The sequence below is a fragment of the Colletotrichum abscissum genome (genome assembly GCF_030869225.1).
Source record: "Colletotrichum abscissum strain IMI 504890 chromosome Unknown Scaffold_22.1, whole genome shotgun sequence".
Taxonomy (NCBI): Eukaryota; Fungi; Ascomycota; class Sordariomycetes; order Glomerellales; family Glomerellaceae; genus Colletotrichum; species Colletotrichum abscissum.
In genome coordinates this window covers 51,639-71,240 of record NW_026850121.1, presented here as the reverse complement: position 1 = coordinate 71,240, position 19,602 = coordinate 51,639, and the positions used below count along the sequence as shown (strand labels likewise).

The following is a 19,602-nucleotide window of genomic DNA, read 5'->3' as shown; positions in this document are numbered from 1 at the left end:
ATGTCCTCCGAACAACTCCCCCTCTCAAACGACGCCTCTGCGGCTACAATCAACCCTTTGGCCGCACACCCCATCCACCCTCAAGATGCCCAGGGACGACAGCCCGCCGCCGCCTCCGCCGCCTCCCCCGAACTCGCCAGTGGGAAGGTGAAGCTCACGGGCGCTCTGCGTCACTTTGCTGATTTCCCTATCAAGGGAATCGACTTTGTCGACATCATGCCCCTCTTCCTCGACCCCACCGTTCACCAGACTCTCGGCGATGCCCTTGAGTTGCAGGTCAAGGAGGCTTTCCCGACCCTTCCCGACGTCATTGTCGGTCTCGACGCCCGTGGTTTCCTTTTTGGCCCCGGCATGGCCCTCCGTCTCGGCACCGGCTTCGCCCCGGTGCGCAAGCAGGGCAAGCTGCCCGGCCCGTGCGTTACCGCCGAGTACCAGAAGGAGTACGGCTCCGACTTCTTCCAGATGCAGCAGGATGCCATCAAGCCTGGCCAGAAGGTTCTGGTCGTCGATGACATTATTGCTACTGGTAAGCTACATACTCTGTGCTGAAATGCGCAACATTCCCCCGAGGCTAGATCGTACAGGTCCACTAACACGAAATAGGTGGTTCCGCAAAGGCTGCGGCCGACCTCATCAAGCAGCTCGGTGGCGAGATTGTCGGCTATCTCTTCATCCTAGAAATTCCCGGTCTGAACGGCCGTGAGAAGCTCGGCGACACCAAGACCGTCATCCTCCTCGAAGACGCATAAAGGACACTATGGGAGTGGACCGTATGGGCCTTTCATAGAAGCCCGATGATCAGCACATATCTTCGATGGGCGGGCTGTTGTCTCCGATTCAACTTGGCACGGCCTGAGCTCTCGAAAGTACATAGATACCTGTCGTGGGATGACAGGCTTTGATACCAACCAAAAGAGGTGTCAAGATCAACGAAAAGTGGTCTCTTTCCTTGGAATCTGATCTATTTCGATTTCCTTACACAAGGACACGCGCGAAGAGTGACATCGCGTCGGCGTTTTGGTTTACAAAAAGTTGGATGGCAAACTGATTGGAGAGATGAAAACACATAGACGATATGAGATGAAAAGACTCGGGTTTGAACCCGTAGTCGAATGGGCGCGTTCGCGTTCTTAACAACGCGAACGCCCTCAAATATAATGACGAGCAAACACCAGCATAAAACTTTCGCCAATGTGCCCATACCCAATGTCTGTGGTTTGAAGTCGCCGGTAGGTACTCTTGAAGGCTCACTCTCATCTAAATGCTTGATATGCATGTCTGAGACAAGCCCGCGGGGTCGTATAAGTCGTGTAAGTTGAGGTTGATTCGTCCGGATCAGGAGGCACGGTGAGTTTGTGCAGAAACACCTGCAAGCTAGGCTGAGAAGATGGGAGCAGCATCCATAGATACTTTGTGAGTCACATTGATATTACGCGAAATGCTTGAGATTCCGGGAATGACCTCAGTTCATTGCCAGTACCTGACCTACCTTAAATACTGAGCCGGCGACTTACTTAAGAAGCTCTTTCGGGTAAGTGACACCCGATTTCACTACAAGATCCTACATCTCTCTGGTAGCATTCACATTGACTTCCAGGCTGACGAAGTCTCCTTTTGAGACAGCGAGTCCCTTTGGCGATGCCCGTATGCGGACAGCAAGAGAAGCGGGGGCCCGATGAACCAGACCATTCCACGGATCGTCGACCCGGATCTACCAGCACAATACAACACAACCACTACGACATTGACAAGCTCCAACCAGCTCGCAGTTTAAGCAGCAAACAAAGAGGCGGGACGAAGGCGCCATCAGAGAGGGAAAAAAGGCGTGCTGATCCATGATGTCACAACCTGTCGACCGCAACCCCTCAATTGCTTCTAGGTACAGTCGTTCGGGATGACCCCACTGCATTTCTACACGCGAGAACGGCAGCTAAGCGGGCACGAGCGGGTAGTCTCCCAAGTTTCTAGACATCCATGTTGAGATCGTACTTGATTGTCACCGAATTGGGATAGCTGTCTTGTTGGGGGAGCCACGGCGTGCGTTGCACGGAACGTGGTTGCTAAGCGGTTTCCGCGTGGAATTAATAAGCTGTCTTGAACTCTCGTAGGAACGACGTCCAACGGAGGCGGGGTTGCTTGGAGTTTATAAGCTACGAGACGGGCAAACTTCTTCATATTTGTAGACTCTTTTTTTTGGCATCGTCTTACTGCCTTTCGACGTATTGAATCCTTTTCATCAGACACAGATATTGCTAAATTGACGAACCATCTAACATGACTGTCAAAATCTTTCTGTAAGCATGCCCATAGTGTCCATGCTCTCTCAAAAATCCCATAGCTAATGTATAAATCAGGACGGGCGTCACAGGTGCGAAGTGACCTTTATTTCCGACATGCAAATGTCCGAGGCCAACGATTTATTTGATCTTCTTGCTAACACAAATGGTCAGGCTACATTGGCGGCGACGCCTTTTACGCCCTTTACGAGAAACACCCGGAATACGAGTACGCACTCCTCGTGCGCAATGAAGAGCGTGCCGCTCCCGTGAAGAAGGCGTATCCCAATGTTCGCATAGTACTCGGCGGTTTGGAGGACGCGAGCGTAATCGAAAAGGAGGCGGCTGCTGCTGATGTAGTTATTCGTATGTTGCCGTCCGTTTCATGCTTCTCCCTTAAACATATTTCAAGAAAAGTGTCGTTGACTGAGGAGCCAAAATGCGATGGAATGAGACGCTAACAATGAGGGACTAAGACACCGCTGGGTCTGCTGATGATGAGCCATCCGCAAAAGCCATCGCAAAGGGGCTGGCAGAGGGACACACGCCTGAGAAGCCGGGCTTCTGGCTTCACATCTCGGGTACCGGTATCCTGCAATGGGTGAGACACATACAGAGAGAGATATTCTTCTTTTTCCAATACCTAAGCAAATGGCCACTAACACCCCAACCACAGTACGACATGAGGAACAAACGCTACGGCGAGGCCCCCCTCCCAGACCAAGACTACCACGACATCCGCGACATTGACCGCATCCTCTCCCTGCCCGACGACGCCATCCACCGCGACATTGACAAGATTGTCCTCGGCAGCAACTCCCCCAGCGTCCGCACCGCCATCGTCGGCCCGCCCACAATCTACGGCCGCGGCCGCGGCCCGACGAACCAGCGCTCGATCCAGGTGCCCTCCCTCGCGCAGGCCACGCTGGAAAAGGGCTTCGCGCCCATCGTGGCGCCGGGCAAGGCCGAGTGGGACAACGTCCACGTGCACGATCTCTCACGGCTGTTTGTAAAGCTCGCGGAGGCGACGCAGGACGCGTCCAAGAACGCCGACCCGGAGATTTTGGGCCCGCGGGCGTATTACTTTGTCGAGAGCGGGACGCACGCGTGGCGCGAGGTTGCCGGGTGGGTTGCGGAGGAGGCGTTCAAGCAGGGTTTTCTGCCGGCAGCGTTGACCAAGGAGGCTACGATGAAGGAGGTGCTGCAGAGCGATGGCAAGGCGAACGCGACGTGGGGGTTCAATTCCAAGAGCAAGGCGGAGAGGGCGCGCAAGTATTTTGGGTGGGAGGCGGAGAGCAGGAGTTTGAGGGAGGATATTGCTGATACGGTTGCTTTTGAGGCCAAGAAGTTGGGCATTCAGCCCAAGGAGAAGAAGCAGTGAAGTTGAGCGTGCTTGTCAGTTTTGATACGACATTGTGTGGGGATACTTATTGGAAAGAATGCCCTTGAACCCGATGGAGAGTCTATTTCTTCTCGATGATTTTGATGACCAGGGGTAAGCTCACACATCGAATGGACTGAAGATGGGGCATCTACACTTCCTGGGCTTCCTCGTGATCAATGGCAAATACAACCGACATCTCAACCTCGTTGCCCCAGCCGGGGTGGAGACCCATCTCCTGCCACGCCTTCTCAATGTCGATTTCCAGGACGCAATCGTGGTCCTTGCTGAGGGACACCGTGTGGACCGGGATCACGGAGTTCTGGATGGTGACGAGGAAGTCATCCTCGATTGTCAACTCTGGTAGCTTCGAGATGTACAGACCTGTTGTTTTGGTCTCGTCAGGATTTGCTCTTATACCTTTCAGGAAAACATCACCACCAAGTACTTACCAAAAACGCCGAGCGCCTTGAGACGAGTCTTGAGCTCAACCTTGCCGTCGTGCCGCAGCATAAAGTCGCTATTGAGTATGGCGGCCGCGCCAGTCATCTTGCCCACCAGACCCAGGTTGGCGGTCCACACCTTGCCCTTGGTCTCGCTGTCGAACCCGGAGAGCGGGTAGGCGGTGAAGATGTCGTATCCGCGCACGTCCAGCGACACCGTCAGCGAAGATGCGGCCGAGCCGGAGGACACGGGCTTGCTGACCTTGCCTGACGAGTGCGCCCGGACGACGTAGCGCATGGAGGGGAGAACGCCGGAGAAGGCGGCAGCGAGCGGGATGATCTCCGTTAGGGCGCGCGCGGAGATGTTGAAGACGCCGAGAATCGGGGTGCCCGTGACGGCGGCGCCGTGGTAGCTGCCAATCTTGAGCAGGCCGTCGTCGTCGTAGCCCGTGTAGGGGTCAATGGTCTTGCCGACGACGCTGGGCCGGAAGATGACGGTCTTGCCGCGGATCGTGGGGCCCGTCATCTGCTTGATGAGGTCCAGATCGTACTGCCCGGGCACGTCGGTGATGTAGATAGGCCCCCCGCTGACGCAGCGTGCGGCGGCGTGGAAGCCCGAGTAGTCGTGGACGGTCTGGAACATGTCCCAGTCGGGCAGGATGTTGAGATGCTGCGTGAAGAGACTGTTGTGGGCGTTTGTCCAGACGTGCCAGGGGTGGGAGGCTGGGATTTCGGGGAAGAAGTCGTCCGAGTTGCGGCAGAGGATCGCCGGCCTGTGCCGGGGCATCTGGTTATAGAACATGATCTGCGGCGTCTGCGACATGCAGGAGATGGCCTTGATGCTGAAGTGCCGGAGGGAGGATATGGTCCAAGCATCTAGGTAAGCGTCGATGAGCTCGCGGCGTGCGCTGGCCGAGACCCAGGTGTCAGTCATGAACTGGGCGTCCGTCTTCACGCCGTCGATGCCACAGTCAACGAGGAACTTGTAAAAGTCGTTATAAAACCTGTCGACATCGTCTTTGTCGACTACGGTCATCTTGCCTCCGAGTGGTAGGTTGCGTCGCTCGGCATCCTCCCGGATCACTTCTATCGTCTTGTACTCTTGAGCAATCTTTCCGTCCGGTGAAATGCCCGCCCAATATCCTGGTACAGTCAGCATATACTGTGCTTTGAGATGCAACAAGACGACTGACCTAGAAGAGCGTGCCAGACGGCAATGTGCTGGATATGCGGATGTTTCTGGCGAATGTGCGCCACGGTGGCCTTCAAGCCCTGAGGGAAAGCTTTCGGTTCAGCTTCGAACTCACACCAACCATGCTGAAACTGGCCATGCCCTCTGTAGTCGATTGTCTGCCAGTTATCGTCAATGATGAGGCTGGAGACTTTGATATCATTCTCGGCTAGCTTGTCGACAGCGTCAAAGACCTTTTCGTCCGTGAGGCGTTGCCCAAGAGCATTCCAGGTGCCTATGAAACGCGTTAGACATTAATCAGGGGATTAGGGAGAGTTGATGGTGTGAAACGTTACAAACTTACAGTATCCGAGTCCATCATACCAGTTCTCCATCCACTCTGGTTTAACCCCTTCCTCAATAGCCTTCATTTCGGCCAACAGCTCATCACTGGCCTTCTTCTCTTGAAGAATGTACTGTCTGGCTTGATACATCACACAGGCATTTGCGCTCTCGAAGTTGTCTCCTGTTCCAACCAAGACAGTAGCAGGTTCTGGCTTCGTACTATCGTTACGGGCCTGTGACCAGTAAGCTTTATACTCACCGAGCAGGATGGGGTCCAGCGACGAACGTGAACAGACAATTGCCCAGACTCGCCATGGCGGAAAACGGGCAGAACATGGTTGCCTCCGCTTACTGCGAGGAAAACAAGATGCTTGCCCTCGGAATTCAAAAATGAGCATAGGACGCCGTCTTTGTCGAGATGAAATGAGTCTTTTCCATGGCGAGGGGCCAGCCATGGCGTCCAAATACGGATAAGAGCAAACCACCTATTCTTGTCAGCATCCCACTCCGCTAGATGAAGTTGGAACGGAGGGAAGCGAGTCCTCGAAACGATTCTGATCCTGATAGCGGGCGGGCTTCTAAAAATCAGACATACCTCAGAAACCCTCCCCAAGGCACGCCTAACGAGATGTCGGCAAACTTCGACTCAACTCCTTCAACGGCATCTATAGTAGCTTCAAGTGACCAAAGCCGAGTTCCGGGACACTGGCTCATCATCGGCTTCACTTTCCATGCAGGATTCAGATCAGACACGACGTCATCAATGCTTTCGGAAACAGTCTCAAGAATGGGCCTCGAGTTGAGCACCACAGTGCCATCACCAACGCCTAGCTCATCGCGAGTCCATCTCCATGGCTCGTCTGACGAGTGTCGGAACTTGAGTGTGAATTGGAACGATGATTTGAAAGGAACAGGAGCGGAATAAAACAACCGTCGTACATCATCTGGGACAGCTTGCAAGGTCGTCGGGGCGTCTTCGTCGGCGATGCGAGCAAGAGCAGTTTCGCTCCAGTCGGCTCCATCAATCGAATGCCACACCGCAACCTCCCAGGATTCGCCCGCACGTGAAGCAGGTATCTCTAGGACTGCGGTGATAGGGAGACCACCATGGGAAATCTGCGTATATTGCCCAAGAGGTGGGTAGCTCTGAATGACGGCCTTCATGGTATCGGCGATGGTTTCTGGGGCTGGTTTTTGCTTTGAGACGAAGAGAGACTGAAAGACTTCGGCAAAGTTGTAATTGTCTGATGGCATCTTAATGTCATAAAGGTACGAACTACAAAGAAAGTATGTAAGTGACGAGGCAATAGTTGATGAATGTCTTATTGATGGCAACTGAAGTGAGGAAAGGTAAGAGGCTTTTTCTCAGTTGCTCAAGTTGAAGTGCTGTAGCATGCTTTCATCCCATGTAGGAGTCTGTGAGACTGGCATATGCAGTGAAGTCAAAAAGGCAGTCCTGTGACCGACCTGCTGCACTAACAGCTCATTCTAAAGGTCTCAGCTGCACGACTAGGAACTTGACGCAAGAGCGGCTGTCGCCTGGCACAGGACAGGATCCGCTTAATTGGCCAATTGGCATTTGCGGACAAAAGGGAAAGGAGGATGATTCATCGATTGAAAAGGGACAACTTTGCGCCATGAAGCGTAAACTCAAACAAGACAAGAATCGAGGTGTGAAATACCACGAAGGCAGGCTCAATCAAGTTCTCTAAGCTAGTGTAAGCTGGTTTCTCACAATTATTCTTTAGCTGCTTCCGGGTAAAATAAGTCAATGACAAAATAAAAGATAGATTGAACACACGGTGGATCTGGTAGTGCCAGGATACTGGGGCCTCAGATTAGTTACGTACCTCCTCTGATTGGCTCCAGTTGCTGGGCCGGGGCATTCCGGAAGCCGATTTCGCGCCTCGATTCCAAGGCACACACAGCCTTTCGAAAGGCGAAAGCTTTCTGAGCCGAAACCTCATCGAAAGATTTCATCAAACACCTCATATCACTCCCCATCCTCCACAACTCCGCCATGGCGTCCCGGAGACTAGCTTTGAACCTCTCGCAGGGGCTGCGAAGCCGGGCTGCTCTTTCCAGAGCGAGCCCAATTACCCGGGGCTTCGCTACGCCTTCCAACACCCCCTTCGGCAAGACTCAGACGACAACATTGAAGAATGGACTGACGGTATGCAATCCCAATCCACCCATCCGCTCTATGGCTCAATTGGCCTCGTAAACCGCGTCGCGAATTCCATTTGACAATTGAGATTTAGGTCGCCACCGACTACTCGCCCTTCGCCCAGACCTCGACCGTCGGCGTGTGGATTGACGCCGGCTCAAGGGCTGAGACCGACGAGACCAATGGCACCGCACACTTCCTCGAGCACCTTGCCTTCAAGGTAGGCCAAACAGTGACGACAATGCGATGAGATAAACCTGCTGATGCGAATATTTAGGGCACCACAAACCGGACGCAGCAGCAGCTCGAGCTCGAGATCGAGAACATGGGTGGTCACTTGAACGCCTACACCTCGGTTCGTTCCCGTCGACCGAAATCATCAAAATTTCCTCCCATTGACATTGAAACAGCGCGAAAACACCGTCTACTTCGCCAAGGCCTTCAACTCCGACGTTCCCCAGACCGTCGACATTCTTGCCGACATTCTCCAGAACTCCAAGCTCGAGGAGTCCGCCATCGAGCGTGAGCGCGATGTCATTCTCCGCGAGTCCGAGGAGGTCGAGAAGCAGATGGAGGAGGTCGTCTTTGACCACCTTCACGCCACCGCCTTCCAGCACCAGCCCCTTGGCCGCACCATCCTTGGTCCCCGCGAGAACATCCGTGACATTACCCGCACCGAGCTCACCAACTACATCAAGAACAACTACACTGCCGACCGCATGGTTCTTGTTGGCGCTGGTGGTATCCCCCACGAGAAGCTCGTTGAGCTCGCCGAGAAGAACTTCAGCGGCCTCCCGACTTCCGGCCCCCAGACCTCGGCCTACCTCCTGTCCAAGCAGAAGGCCGACTTCATCGGATCTGATGTCCGTGTCCGTGACGACAACATCCCCACCGCCAACATCGCCATTGCCGTTGAAGGTGTCAGCTGGAACGACGACGACTACTACACCGCCCTCGTCGCCCAGGCCATTGTCGGCAACTACGACAAGGCTATCGGCAACGCCGCTCACCAGGGCAGCAAGCTCAGCGGTTTCGTTCACAAGCACGATATTGCCAACAGCTTCATGAGCTTCTCCACCAGCTACAGCGACACTGGGTAAGTAGCGTCCACGCAGTAAGGAGGAAGAATTGCTAACACATCCTAGTCTCTGGGGTATCTACCTCGTCACCGACAAGCACGACCGCATCGACGATCTCGTCTACTTCGCCCAGCGCGAGTGGATGCGCCTTGCCCGCAACGTCAGTGAGGCCGAGACCGAGCGCGCCAAGGCTCAGCTCAAGGCCTCCATTCTCCTCTCCCTTGACGGCACCACCGCCATTGCTGAGGACATTGGTCGCCAGCTCGTCACCACCGGCCGCCGCGCCAGCCCCGCCGAGATTGAGCGCACTATTGACGCCATCACCGAGAAGGACGTTATGGACTTTGCTAGCAGGAAGCTTTGGGATCAGGACATTGCCATCTCCGCCGTCGGAAGCATCGAGGGTCTCTTTGACTACTCCAGACTCAGGGCCACGATGAAGCCCAAGTACTAAATGTGTGGTTTTTGGCGATTTCCGGGGAGATTAGGGTATAGAGTGTATGAGATACCGTTACAGGCAGGCTAGTGTATCATAAAGACTTCCCTTGTTCATATGTATGTGACAACCGCAAGCTTAGCACCTTGACGACCTAATTTTACTATGTACTTTTGTAAGCATCCAACACTTTCGGTTTAAACCTGGACTCGATGAGACTTGCAGAGCACAACGTGACGAGGCCTGACCCTAATTGTACCCCTGCTTTCTACTGTGAGGCGACCCCTTGGCAACGTTGCCGCTTCCGTCTCAGCATTAAATATTTGCGTTGAGATGAGTAGTAGAAGACGGGGCCTAGCGGACGTTGTAGTTGATCCTGACGGTCTTGACTGTGTTCATCAAAATGAACCCGAAGTGACAGAAACCCTGATTCGTCACTAAATGGCTAAGCCAAGGGAGGATGACCGCCCCGGGGGAAGCCGAAAGAGAAGATTAAGCCACGTTTGAGTATCCCGACATCGCTATCTTCTCCAGCCGCGGTTCAAAGTTCCAGCTAGAAGTAAACTCATCTTTTCCTCGTCCCCAGATTAAGCTCGTAAGTCGACAGGGTGAGGTCGGACCGAGATTGGAAAGCTGTTCCCCCCCGAAATACTGTCATCCGCTTAGTTGTGCTATTGTAGAGGCAGTGTTCATGCCTCGGGGGCTCACACTTAGCAAGACCTTGATGCAATGCTTGCAAATAGACGGGTGTCGGGTCTTTCTACAGGTACGTAGCTCCGGAGTCATATCCTGCTACATCATGACCGTCTTCTAACAAGTCTTCGACACGTACGTTGAAGTGGGATGGGTGCAAAAGAATGTTGATGGCTAAGCGGACTGAGAGTGAATGATACGACAAAGGACGGCGTCACTGCGCGGTCTGAAATACTTGTCACCATCTCAGAGACAACATAGGTCACGAATATGCTCAGCATTGGATTCCAATATAAGAAGGTTTTTCTTTTTCTCTACATGTCCAATGACATTTTTGGTATAACTACATAAAATCATAAAACCCCCCTTGCCATTCATCCAATAATCTTGACTTTTCTTTTTGATGGTCAACGTCAAAAATCGAATGCACTTATTTACGGTTCATGTGGTCGATGCGGATCTCGACGGCTCTGCGGTGAGCCTCGAGAGCCTCCGTCTTGGCGAGCTGCATGACGGACTCGCCGACGTTGCGCAGGCCCTCGGCCGTCAGGTTGGAGCTGGTGATGTGCTTCACAAAGGAGGCGAGGTTGACGCCAGAGTACTGCTTGGCGTATCCGTAGGTCGCTGGAATCATCGGTCAGTCATGGGATATCTTTCATCGTTGATGTGGGTAGGACTTACGCAGAGAGTGGTTGACGCCAGCAGAGTAGTCGCCGACACTCTCGGGGGTCCACTCGCCGATGAAGACGGAGCCGGCGTTCATGACCTTCTCCGTCACCTTTTCGGCATCGTTAATTTGGAGAATCAAGTGCTCGGGCGCGTAGTCGTTGCTGATGCGCATGGCCTCGTCCACGGTCTTGACCTGGATGGTGACCGAGTGGGCAATGGCGCCGCGAACAATGTCGACACGAGGCAGGGCCATGGCCTGGTTGTGCAGCTCGTCCTCGATGGCCTGGAGCTGCTGCTCGTTCAGGTCAATGGCAATCAGAATGACTTGACTGTCAACGCCGTGCTCGGCCTGTGACAGCAGATCGGACGCGACAAAGGCGGGGTTGGAGTCCTTGTCGGCGATGACGAGAACCTCGGAGGGGCCGGCCGGCATGTCGATGCTGACACCGGCGTTGGTGTCGTTGCTGACGTACATCTTGGCCGCTGTGACAAACTGGTTTCCGGGTCCGAGGATCTTGTCGACCTTTGTCACGCTCTCGGTGCCGTACGCCATGGCGGCGACGGCCTGGGCGCCTCCAGCGAGGACGATGCTCTCGGCGCCCACCTTGTGAGCGACGTAGACAATCTCAGGGGTTAGGCTACCGTCAGCGCGGGGAGGCGAGGCGAAGACGATCTTCTGGCAGCCGGCGACCATGGCGGGGACACCGAGCATGAGAGCAGTAGAAGGGAGAACGGCAGTACCACCAGGGACGTAGAGACCAACCCTCTCGATGGGACGAGAGAAGCGGCTGCAAACCACGCCGGGCATGGTCTCGACCTTTAGGGGCTTGTCCTCCTTCTGAGCGGCGTGGAACTTGCGAATGTTCTCAAAGGAAATGTCAATGGCCTTGGTTGATTCGGGAGAGAGCTGCATGGCCTCCTTGGGGAAGGGAGCCTTGAGCACAGGGGAGGTGAGTGATGTCGCCTTCTCGAACTTGTGGGTGTAGGACAGAACAGCCTTGTCGCCTCCGTTGCGAACCTCGTCAATGATGGGCCTGACGATGTTCAGGATGGCGTCGGGTGACTTCTGTGAGGGGCGCTTCAGCACCTCGTCAATCTCAGCGGCGGAAGAGCTGGACAGGTCGAAGCGGCGCATCGATATTCTCTCAGACTTCTCAGCCTTTGCTGTCGGTGCCGGTGCCGGCGCCGCTGCAGGGGCGGGTGCTGTGGTAGTCTTGATGCCCTCCTTCTCAGCCCACTTGCCCTTGGCATCTCCCGTCCTCCTCTTGACCTTGAATGCCTTGGCATCCAAATTTCTCTCAATGTCAGCGAGGCTAACGCCGGCGCTGACAGCCTTTGTGAGAGCAAAGTAAATCAAGTCGGCAGCCTCAAAGGCAACCTCTTGGGGAGTCTTTGCGTCACAGAGCTCCTCGGCCTCCTCCATAATCTTGGCTCGCAGAAGTTTCTCGTCAGAGAACAAGCGAGCAGTGTAAGAGCCCGCGGGCGCGGACTTCTTGCGAGACTGCAACGTCTGTTCGAGTCTAGGGATACCGTTCAGATCACCGAAGCAGCCGTGCTGATCCAGGTGGCAGAAACCGCCAGTCTGCTTGACGACGAACTTTAACGTGTCATTATCGCAGTCCAGGGCGATGCGGATGAGCTCCTGGGTGTCACCGGACGTGGCACCCTTCACCCAGAGACCACGCTTGCGGCTCTGGTAGACGCCAGCCCTGGTCCGCAGGGCCTCTCCGACGCTCTCTGCACTGCTGTAGGCGAGGCCCATCGCGGTGCCAGACTCGTCGCACACGACGGTGGGGATCAGGCCATCCGGCCGGTCCGACTTCCAGAATGAAGCAATGAGCTTGGAAAGGGGAAGCTTCTTGGACTCCTCCTTGCTGGCCGTCAGACCGTCAGACGGCAGAACCGGGATGGCGTTGCATTGCTTGGCGATATCGACAAAGTGCTCGAGGTTGCTCTCGGGCACGGGCTTGATGAACAGGTTCGGGAGCTTCTCCACCTTGCAGTGCTCGATGAAGGAGCCAAGGTTACAGAGGGTAGGATCAAAGTCTTTGACGAGAACGGCGTGCTTGGAGGCGGGCTTCGTCGTGACATCGTCGGTGGTGAGAATGGAGCCCACACGGGATCCGAACTCCTCGTACTGAGCGAGGTTCTCGGGAGAGACAAAGACCATGCGGGCGCCGGCATCGAGCAGGGAGACTACATCGTCCTTTGCTGTGATACCCGTGACGTCAAAGTAGCCGCGGAATTCTGCGTTGTGCTGCTTCAGAAAGCTGTGAAACTTGTCCAGGGTCTGGTCGTTGGCCTCGAAGAAGGGGGCTCCGAGGATCGAGACTTGCTCGCGGTCGAGGCCATCCAGCTTGGCCAGGCCGGGCGGAACGGCCACACTGATAAGGAAAGGGAAGGGTAGTGTTGTTTCCATGGCCGTTCTTATTGTGTGTATGTTGTTGGATATGGATGTGTAACGTATGAGGGGGAGGGGTAATCTTGTAGGTATGCTCTCTCTTATCTCTCTCTCACTCGCATGAAAGTCAAAAGAGCCCAGTAGGAGGGTAGCGTTGAGAAATGAGGCAACAATAGGAAATGAAGTTGCCAAAAGGATCAATTGAGGAAAGTGGAATGTCACTTGTTTATCTAGATACGGTAGACAACCCACTGTGACTCAATTCATTCAGGGAAAGGGAACCGCCACTAAAAAGTAAAAAAATCCTCAGAGTGTGACACCACCACTCTAGCCATGTCCTGCATCGGCGGGTGTGGTGGTGGGGCAGAACAATTACCACGCAGCAGAATTGCCCCTCCATGCAAGTTTTTGGAGGTCATCCAATCCACGCCCTGCCGATTTGCCCGTCAGACACCCCGGTCCATGTGGGATTAAGCTGTGGTCAGTGCGCTGGGATTCTGGCGATGGAACGGATCAACAAAAGTCCCGTCAAGAATTCGGAGCTGAGGTGAGGTGCAGATGGGCAACTCAGGTCCTCACGCTCGACGCGCCAGGCGAGTAGCTCTTTCCGCGATCTAACCAGCCAACTACCTCCCCTAACCTTGATACCCCCGACTTTCCGGCCCCGCCTTCCCATTCGAACCCTCGCAAGCCTTATAAACGATCTTACGAGCTACATCAATTCGTCTGGGTGACTTTCCAACCCCACGCACCATCTGCACAAAACCGACAGCTACTATTTAGTCGCGTTGACGATCGTTAATCCTCGAACGGTGTCCCAAACGGGGATATGCCATCCCGCCATCAAACCACCATTGATACTTCATAACGAGATAATACCATAGTCGCCACGAACACGACACGACACCGCAATCATGGCTTCACAATCCGCCGACCCGCAAACCAACGGCGTGCCCCCCTCCTCAGGCGCCTCAGCCTCGCAAACCGCACCGAACACCCAAGCAACAGCAACGACATCAACAGCAGGCTCTCAACCCCCATCCCAAACCCAACCGACCCAGTCCTCATCCACCCAACAAACCTCACAGCCATCACAACAAAATGCGCAACAGGGCGGCCAACAACAACAGCAGCAGCAGCAACAATCATCAAACCCTCTAGCCCCCAATGCCTCAGCCCCGCGACCCCGCGACTCCCGCATGATAGAACTCCTCCTCACCTCCCAGGGCGTCACATCGTACGAGTCTCGCGTGCCCCTCCTCCTCCTCGACTTCGCCTACCGCCACACCTCGAGCATCCTCTCCGACGCAATCTACCTCTCGGCGGACCCCTACACCTCCCAAGCCGGCAGTAAAGCATCAGGCGGCGGCGGCGGCGCGGGCTCGATCCCCGGCGCGGCAGGCGACGCCGCCGTCACGGCCAACGCCGTCAAGCTCGCCATCGCCGCCAGGCTGGGCTACCAGTTCCGCGGGGGCGGCGGCGCCGGCGGCGTCAGCAAGGACTGGCTGCAGGAGCTCGCGCGCGAGCGCAACAAGACGGCGCTGCCCAAGGTCGCGCAGAACGAGTGGGGTCTCAGGTTGCCGAGCGAACGTTTTGTTCTGAGCGGCGTCAGCTGGGGTCTCAAGGAAGCGTGGGAGGAAGCCGGGATGGAAGAGGACGAAGACGAAGACGACGAGGACGGTGCTGCTGCTGCACCGGGCGGTGACGGGGCGATGGAGGGCGTCGAGGCGACGAATGCGACGGCGGAAGAGGATATCGGCGGCGATGGCGTCGAGGGCGGCACGATGGAGGACGTGTTTGGCAAGGACGTGGACGAGGATGCGGAGATGGAGGGCACTTCTTAGGACTCGGGCCACTCGGTGAAATCGGAGGACTCGGAGTCCACAATGGACGTACTTCACGGACAGGTGCCTCAATGGCAGGGTGAATGAGGGACCTTGGCAGTAACGGCGACTCAAGGTACCCTGGTTTGAGGGCTTTTTATGGTAGAGGGAGAAAGCATCAGGTTTTAAAGCCTAGGTCCCCATGGACACATATTTTGGTTCGTGGTCGATTAGACGCGCAATGATATAATTTCTTGCCCTCAACGTCCGGCGGAGGAACAAGAGGCTCTCTGGGCGTCATATCCGCCTCTCCAGAGACGAGCCCAAGAGGATGCCGCCGCCCAGAACCTGGGTTTGCTGGGAAAATTCGATGCATGGCTAGTCTGCAGTAGAGATGAAAATCAAGACAATCACAAGTATCCCACAAGTATCCCACAAGTATCATGAACCAGAATAGCGGCAGAGTTGAGTGATGTAGCGTCTTTTGCAAGATCACTATCGAGTGAGATATCAAAGCCCAAACGCCTCCCGCTATGCAAACGCAGCACTTCCCTTCCTGGAAACCTATACCCCCCAAACCCGCCCCGTCAACCATGCTCGTAACCACCAAGCCATCTTCTGAAAACTCCCGGGTCTTGTACAAGAAAAGCGCATCGACACGGAGATATTATTTCGCACCTGCTTTAACATTAGGATTGTAAACCGAAGCCTGTTCCTCCTTTTTAGCACACTATTTCTGCACGCCTTTTTCAAGGGTGAGATGATTTACCCCAGTGATCAACTCGGCGCCAATGTCTTCCACAAGCATCGTTGGTGCCGGTGTGGAAGACTTGGTTTCCTTGCCGCTGGGCTGAGGCGTTCGCTCGCGTTGTTTTCGCACTTCGAGCTCAGCCATTTCGTCTTCTGCTTCGTCGTCCTCCTCCTCTTCGGCGTCCTCGTCATCGGCGTCGTCATCCTCCAGGATGGAGGCGGCCAGCTGGTCGTCGCCGTCGATGCTTCCACTAAGGATGCTCTCGCGTTCATCGCCGTAATCGTCGACCGAGTCTCGGGAAATGTAGCTCTGTCCCATCTCATCACCAATCTCCTCGTCATCGTCAACATCTTCTTCCAGATCAGCTTGCTCGTTATCGTCATCTGTATCGCTCGCAGAGAATTCATCCAAATCCAATGGGGTATCTCTCCAATATGAAAAGTCCGTATACTCTTCTCCTCCACCCTTGACCAGAGTGCTGACGGGAGGGAAGAAGTGGTCGACGACCTCATTGATGTTGATGTAACTCAGCTTGAGTTTGTTCAATGTGAGCAAGTCGAGGGAAACCTCAGCGTTGGAGTTGATGGTAAAAATACGTTTCTTGGGAACATCCACCGTCCTGTACGAAATCTGGTCCGTGAGACGGTTTCCAAATCCAGCAAAAAATGGTGTCCGATCAGGGCCGTATAAATTGCGGATATCCCGAAGAGTGGCCATCTTGAAAACTTCGGGTTTCCTGAGGTAGACCTCGCGGCGGAGTGCGGCCATGGTCCGATCTGGGGACAAGATGGTAGGCCCCCGCGGCACCCGGTATTCTCCCTGTTGAATACCGGCGAGATACGCCCTAGTCGTATCGGATTGACCCACTGATCGACTGGTCAGGTACATGATGTTGTATCCGTTTGCGACAATGTCACTGTAGAGTTTGGCTACTCCAGCGTGCGTCCAGTCACGGCCAATCATGTTGAGAACGTGGCCCAGAGCGTCCGACTTGGTAATCGTGCCATCAATGTCCGAGATGACAACGGGCGTCTCATGCCTCCACAAGTACATGTTGGCCTGGCACGTTGCTCTATTGACGGTGAAGCTCATAGTGTTCTCTCCAGGCTTCAGACACAGGTCTTTCAGCTGATCACTAGTCAACCTCAACGTCTTTGCGTAATTCAAGTTTGGGTCTCCAGCCGTCGATTGAGGAGGTGTCGTAGGAGGAGTGTGTAGGCCAGATGCACCGGCGTCTGACTCGGTCCTTCGGTGGTTTGGAGGAGGCACGGTGGTAGTCACATCGCTACCGTCGCTCTGGTATCCCGGGTCGGACGCAGCATCCGCCGCGATCACGGAATGGAGGCGGTAGCCAGCTTCCATGGTCTTCTTCTTCGCAGCCTCTTTGGCCTCTTCACTGCTGTAGATCCAGATGTTTCCATGCTCGTCCATGCCGAAAAGCGAACCAATATCGTACGGGCCCTCGAGCTCCTCGGAGAGGATCTTTCGCGCAAGAATCTCGGCGCGGAACACATCTTCTTCGTTGCTCTTGAACCCAGTCATGTCAAGCATGAGGTCACCGCTCTCGGTCACATGGCTAGGAATGTTGTTGGCCGATAGCTCCTTGGAAAGCATAAGAGCGCGTTCCAGCGCTTCTTTGGGTGCCAACGGAGGAGGGCTTTGTGATCGCTCGGACATGGCGAAGTCGGTCAGGCCTTCCCCGAATACTCGGTCGCTCGTACGAGCTGATTTGCGCAACACATCATCGCTGTAAGGGCGCTGGGCGGCTGAGGAATCCCAGTCTTCCGATCGCAGTCGTGCGTGGGATGAAAGGTCAGGGGACGTTGACAGAGGTGTGTTTAGCCCTATAGCAGTTAGCATTTTCTGCCTTACAGAAGATCAATAAGGGTAAGGGCAAGTGAGGGACAAACCATGGGGTCCGGGTCCGAATGTTGCTGCGTGCAGGACAGATGGAGGCGGTCGTCGAGGCTTTGAAGCCTCCGAATCCAGATCCAGAAGTTCTGGCTCCCCGAGTCCAGGCGAAGAGGGATTCTCCGGGTTCAAGGGAGGACTTGACGCTGGGGAGACTAAAGGCGAAGTCTGCAGATCCCTCGGGATAGTATCGCTTGTTTCGAAGACGAAGAAGGCCTCCCCCTCCTCGCCGAGCTTCATGGAATAAGGTTGTTTGACGCCGTTGACCTTGAATTCGACTTTCTTCTCGTAGGGCCTCAGCAGAGAGAACTTTCCGAAGCGCACGTGGAAAGGCGAACAGTTGAGAGAGCCGTCCTCCCGCTCGATGACGATGACATCGATGGCACCACTAAGGGTTGCCGGGTTTATAGAGTTCCATGTCGAAGAGACGGAGGCGCTGAGATTCCGTACGTACTGCATGGCGACTGAGGAGTTGTGTCGCCGTTTGCAGCAGGTTGGAGGGCGGGTATCTTGAAGCAGGTGAGCCGGAACGTAGGGACAGAGACGACAGTGGTTTGACTTTCTTGGCCGAGATGTTGTGGTCTCTCGAACCTAGTCGAGGCCGGTAGTCGGGTAGCTGGGTTGAGCTGTGCCGCGAGGTGTGCGGAGGCGAAAGCGTAATTGTTGGGGAAGCTCGTGGATAGTTATTATTGGGATGCAGGGGACGAGGGTGGGAAGGGATAGGGGAGGGGCGAAAGAGAGAGCGACAGTGATGTGTGAGTATCCGTAAGTCGATAGATGCTGACTGAGTTCAAGAGATGCGCGCGCACACAGCTAGGGAGTGGAAGGGGGCTAAGAGTGGTTGTTCGTTCGTTCGTTCGCTCGCGAGGGATGGGTCGGGCTGAGAAAATCACAGGTAGAAAGGACGCCTGTTTAAGTCGAAGAGAATAGGTACAGTGAACAGTGAATCACGATTAGAGTTTGGGGTTTCGCGGGGTCGGAGGCGAAGGGGAGAAGGGCAAGAAAAGGGCTTAGAAGAGAGGCATTCAAGCAGCCTTTCCTCAGTACATATGTATCCGTATGTGCCCACGCTCAGCAGTTCGGTTCGGAGAGGATGGGATGGGATGGTGCAAAGATGACGAAGCTGATTCCTTTGGGGATGGACGACTATTCGTAGACCGGCAGCTGCTGCAGCAGTAAGGTACCTTAGTAGCAGCAGCATAGGCCGGGGAGCTAAAAGGAAAGGCGGCGGCGAGCGGCGCTCGCGGGCGATCCTGAGGAGCGACCTGGACGGGAGTGTGAGGGTGAGGTACGGGGGGAGCAGGACCTGGCGCGGACAGGGGCGGGGGGGAAGCAGCCCAGCAGCCAACCCCTGCTCGTTGGTCGCCGGGCCCAACAAGCTACGGCAGGCCAAGGCTGCCCTTTTTTTTTTTTCTTCCTTCTTTACTATGCCCGCCTTACCTAACACTGGCTGCCGCGGATCATGTGAATGTGGACATTGGATTGCATCTGCCCAGCAAAAGGGGAGACCGCCTACGACCATGACCAGAAAAAATAGATTTCAACCCCCCAAAGGACAACCCCCGGACCACTTTCACCGTTTGGGGAGGAGCGCCACGGCCAAACCACCCCAATGGAAAAAAACAGCCCCTGGTCGGCCCAGCTCCTGCTCAGGACTACGGTCCACCGCGGCGCGCCGCCGCACTCACCTCACAAATCTCACTGGCATGGACCGCATTTGACCGGGCTCAGGTTCGAAAAAAGGACCATGGACGCTAACATGGCCGCCATTGCCGGCATTGAGAGAATCGGGCGAGAACGATGAGTTGGCCTGGCATTCCGTGGCACGAGGAAAAAGGGCCCGGTGCGCTTGACTTACATGAGCCACCTTCAGCCGAGGCCCTTCTTCACTCAAGTGGCATGCCTAGGTAATTACCTACTAATAGTTATCCGTACCTTCCAGGCTACTTGGAGGAATCCATTTCTGCAAGTCCAAGTTCAATTTGATGGCAACACGATTGAACTATGGAGTGCTTTCTTCAGGTGCCATTCCTCCCTCTGTCCGTGCCTAGTCGTT

General features: G+C 55.0%; 7 protein-coding genes across 7 annotated transcripts; 4 read left to right on the top strand and 3 right to left on the bottom strand.

Annotated features, from left to right (window-relative positions):
- CABS01_09220 (adenine phosphoribosyltransferase) lies at positions 1-749 on the top strand (the record flags this gene model as incomplete). Its single annotated transcript, XM_060542577.1, has 2 exons — positions 1-526; positions 604-749. 2 exons carry the CDS (start codon positions 1-3, stop codon positions 747-749), a joined length of 672 nt encoding a protein of 223 aa, XP_060400304.1.
- Positions 750-2,274: 1,525 nt separating this feature from the next.
- Positions 2,275-3,657, top strand: CABS01_09219 (uncharacterized protein; the record flags this gene model as incomplete). The annotated part of the gene is made up of 5 exons (XM_060542576.1): positions 2,275-2,294; positions 2,355-2,368; positions 2,451-2,642; positions 2,753-2,877; positions 2,953-3,657. The coding sequence occupies 5 exons, from the start codon at positions 2,275-2,277 to the stop codon at positions 3,655-3,657; spliced, it is 1,056 nt and encodes a 351-aa protein (XP_060400303.1).
- A 151-nt stretch (positions 3,658-3,808) lies between these two features.
- On the bottom strand, positions 3,809-6,870 carry CABS01_09218 (raffinose synthase Sip1; the record flags this gene model as incomplete). The annotated part of the gene is made up of 6 exons (XM_060542575.1): positions 3,809-4,041; positions 4,110-5,243; positions 5,294-5,566; positions 5,636-5,849; positions 5,903-6,101; positions 6,212-6,870. 6 exons carry the CDS (start codon positions 6,868-6,870, stop codon positions 3,809-3,811), a joined length of 2,712 nt encoding a protein of 903 aa, XP_060400302.1.
- A 242-nt stretch (positions 6,871-7,112) lies between these two features.
- Positions 7,113-9,316, top strand: CABS01_09217 (mitochondrial-processing peptidase subunit beta; the record flags this gene model as incomplete). Its single annotated transcript, XM_060542574.1, has 6 exons — positions 7,113-7,287; positions 7,590-7,789; positions 7,878-8,003; positions 8,061-8,138; positions 8,194-8,879; positions 8,929-9,316. Coding segments are annotated over 6 exons (1,653 nt in total), but the record flags the coding sequence as incomplete, so codon positions are not given.
- Positions 9,317-10,421: 1,105 nt separating this feature from the next.
- CABS01_09216 (histidine biosynthesis trifunctional protein) lies at positions 10,422-13,079 on the bottom strand (the record flags this gene model as incomplete). The annotated part of the gene is made up of 2 exons (XM_060542573.1): positions 10,422-10,615; positions 10,673-13,079. The coding sequence occupies 2 exons, from the start codon at positions 13,077-13,079 to the stop codon at positions 10,422-10,424; spliced, it is 2,601 nt and encodes an 866-aa protein (XP_060400300.1).
- An 896-nt stretch (positions 13,080-13,975) lies between these two features.
- On the top strand, positions 13,976-14,905 carry CABS01_09215 (transcription initiation factor TFIID subunit 9; the record flags this gene model as incomplete). Its single annotated transcript, XM_060542572.1, has 1 exon — positions 13,976-14,905. The coding sequence occupies one exon, from the start codon at positions 13,976-13,978 to the stop codon at positions 14,903-14,905; it is 930 nt and encodes a 309-aa protein (XP_060400299.1).
- A 709-nt stretch (positions 14,906-15,614) lies between these two features.
- CABS01_09214 (uncharacterized protein) lies at positions 15,615-18,005 on the bottom strand (the record flags this gene model as incomplete). The annotated part of the gene is made up of 2 exons (XM_060542571.1): positions 15,615-17,479; positions 17,546-18,005. The coding sequence occupies 2 exons, from the start codon at positions 18,003-18,005 to the stop codon at positions 15,615-15,617; spliced, it is 2,325 nt and encodes a 774-aa protein (XP_060400298.1).
- Between the last annotated feature and the right edge of the window lie 1,597 nt (positions 18,006-19,602).